Here is a 3,113-nt window from a genome sequence, read left to right on the forward strand (position 1 = left end):
GCGCCATTGCCCCACATTTCCCCAGTTGGCTGCAACAGCTATGTCTGGAGAGAATCGCTTGTCTCCTGCGGAAGCTTTAGCATATTCTCCTTTGCTATATTTAATTTATAGCGAGTTTTATTTGACGGAGAATTCGATTCGGAGTCAGAGGACTAGGAACTGGAAGAGATAAATGCTTCGGCTTCAGGGTGTTATCGGATCGTGGTGACGGGTTGTAAATCTCCAGAGTCTGTCCTGTTGTATATCTTGCAGCTGGCTGGTTCTTTGGCATGTGCTAGTGATGTGGGGCTGGGGGAGTGGGTGGGTGTGTACGGGCTACCTGGGTTCTGCAGTCAGACACCCACCAGCCACCAGCTGAAGAGGCATGGGGTGTGGTGGGGGGCACTGCCTGTTCTAAAGTCCATTCTGGGGACACGGAGATCCAATGCAGATCCCTACCTCCTTACCCACAGCTGACCTGGCTGACTAGCCAACCCCTAACCCCGCATGGGACCCCTACTTGGTTCTGAGTTTATGCATCTGTCAGAGGTGACGTGCTCCCTTCCCTCTCTTTCTCCTCTAGGGAGTGGTACCACTTCTGCCTCAATGGCCGGCCTCTCCTCCTCTTCCAGCAGCTTGAATACCAGGGTGCAGTCAGAGCTCTGCTTGTCCAGCCTCTCTGACCGGATGGAGCCCACCTGGAGGTGCCTCCCTTTGATACACTCTTCCTTGAGTTAGACTCGATGCTGAAAGAGGATCAGGATTCCCCCCAGACTAATGAAGTGTCCCCCACTCTGGGCAGTCTTCATGTCACTTGTGGCTTCCTGAGCTAGGACCTCAGTTCCACACTGGCCTTTTCTGAAGGGAAGAGAAAATGGAGTCCAAGGGATTCACTCAGATTCCACTTCTTAAAAGGGACCCCACTTTTTTCTGTGCCTGTGTCTGTTGTGATGACCTGAGATACACCTGGCATTGGGGCTGGAGATGGGGACAGCCCCTTGAGTTGGGAACATCCTCCTTAGGGTGTAAACTAGGGCTTCAACAATGGAAGATCCTGTTTTCAAAGAAGTCCATCTTGGGTTCTCTTTGGGTCCGGCCCATGGTGGGATTGGGCTATGGGAGTTTAATAAATGTGGTTTGGATCCCTTAGTCATACAGATATGGTCAACTCATGTCTTAATCCTGTTTGTAGTTGGTTAGACTTGATATATCACCTAAGGGAGTACCCAGCAACATGGTGCACCAGTCAAGGAATACAACTGCTTGCAAAGGCAGGGAACTTGAATTTCCCTTTTTTTTTTCCTGTCACCAGGTCCCTGGTGGTACAGCTCTGTAGCTTGGGTCACCTGCGCAGTCTAGTGCCCCAGAAAAGGGGCCTTGGAGGAGACATCTCTGTCCTGGGGGGGAACAAAACAGGGATTTATGTCCAGTGGGTGAAGCCAGGCTCAAAGGCCGAGAGTGCAGGACTCAGAGAAGGTTGTCGGCTCTTAGAGGTAAGTCAGAAAATTATTCAGATGTGTGAGATTACAGCTCCACTTACGCAGGGGACCTTTATTAAATGTCAATTACAATTACATCATGAATAGGGCAGGGGCTGAGTAGCTGATCCAGAGCCCTGTACTGGAGGCTTGAACCAAGAACCTCAACATTAGTAAGCTAGGGACACAACTTCTGAACTATCAGACAGGAACAGAGGCTAAGAGGGACATCCCAGGCCATCAAGTCTAGTTCCCATGGGGCTTCCACATAGTGCTGAGTTCCAGCTTGATGTCTCATGTTTACCATAGAAAAGTCCTTGCCTAGACCTCTACAGCACACACAGACTAATATGCATACTGCAAGTAAGCATATCTATCTACCACTGTTCAGATAATGAGTCTCTCTCAAATGATTAACTTTAAGATTCCTTCCATTCAAGGGAGGAGGAAAAAAGTAAGACCTATAACTGGGACAGTAATACCCCTATCTGTTGCTCTAGTGCCTGCCAGCCATTCTGTTAATCTAAAGTGCTTTCCAGACCGGATGCATGACATATTCACAGCCCAGAATAGGTTGAAAGGCATTGCACTGTAACATATAGCAAGGTTTTGTAGTTAAATGGAGTCATAGGAAGGGGGAAAAAAACGATGAGAAACAGAACTGTTATGCTATATGGGATGTCTAGTCTACGATCCTGTCACTAACAGTGGCCAGTAACAAATGGTTCAGAGGAAGGTGTAAGAAACTTCAGGCAGATGTGAGATAACTTTTCCTTAGGGTCAGTGTCTTTCCTAGGCCCAGTGGACAGCAGCTGGGTGAATCCCTGAGTCATGAGCATTTCTGTCCCTTCCACCACTCTTGTTTGTTTCTTTTCACTGAAGATGCCATTGAGAAGCTGGAGGGAGGGAGCTGGGAAATGGAGTGGGAAAGCATGCTTGTTCCTTTTGTGGCATGCTGTCCATTTGTCCTTGGTAGGTGAGGGGGACATCACTGGGGGAAGAGGTGCTATCCCTGGAGAACTGCACACAGGAGGTGGCTTACCTGAGCCTGCTGCACTTGGATGACCTAGCTGGTCTCATCTTCCAGCCAGACATGCAAGGTAAATCCCAGCAGATGCTCTCAGTTTCCCTGCTGGGGAAAGAGGCAAGTGGATGACCTCAGCCTCTTTGTTCATTCAGCCTGGATCTCCCTTCATAGAATCATAGAATCATAGAAGTAGGGTCAGAAGGGACCTTGTAGATCTTCAAGTCCGACCCCCCGCCTGGGCGGGAGAAAAACTGGACTCAAATGAGTCCAGCCAGGTAGGCATCAAGCCTCTTCTTAAAGATCCCCAGGGTAGGAGCCAGTACCACTTCCCCTGGAAGTTGGTTCCAGCTCCAAGCTGCCCTAACTGTGAAGTAGTTCTTGCGGATGTCTAATCTAAACCTACTGTCCAATAATTTGTGTTGATTATTCCTTGTTATGCCAAGGGGCGCTAGGGGAAACAGTGTCTCCCCCAAACCCTTCTGGTCCCCCCTAGTGAGTTTATAGACAGTCACCAGGTCCCCTCTCAGCCTTCTCTTGTGAAGGCTGAACAGGTTTAGGTCCTGCAGTCTTTCAACGTAGGGTCTGCCCTGTAGTCCCCAGATCATGCGGGTGGCCCTCCTCTGGACCCT

General features: G+C 49.5%; 1 protein-coding gene across 2 annotated transcripts in view; it reads left to right on the forward strand.

Moving 5' to 3' along the window:
* Positions 1–3,113, forward strand: part of CARD10 (caspase recruitment domain family member 10) — a 33,173-nt gene that overhangs the window by 19,300 nt on the left and 10,760 nt on the right. For both annotated transcript variants that reach the window (XM_019515252.1, XM_019515253.1), the window contains exons 12-14: positions 563–683; positions 1,292–1,472; positions 2,434–2,557. In XM_019515252.1, coding sequence (XP_019370797.1) covers positions 563–683; positions 1,292–1,472; positions 2,434–2,557 — 426 coding nt within the window. The remainder of the gene's footprint in view (positions 1–562; positions 684–1,291; positions 1,473–2,433; positions 2,558–3,113) is intronic.

The sequence above is a fragment of the Gavialis gangeticus genome, unplaced genomic scaffold (genome assembly GCF_001723915.1).
Source record: "Gavialis gangeticus isolate Ggan-Ray unplaced genomic scaffold, GavGan_comp1, whole genome shotgun sequence".
Lineage (NCBI taxonomy): Eukaryota > Metazoa > Chordata > Crocodylia > Gavialidae > Gavialis > Gavialis gangeticus.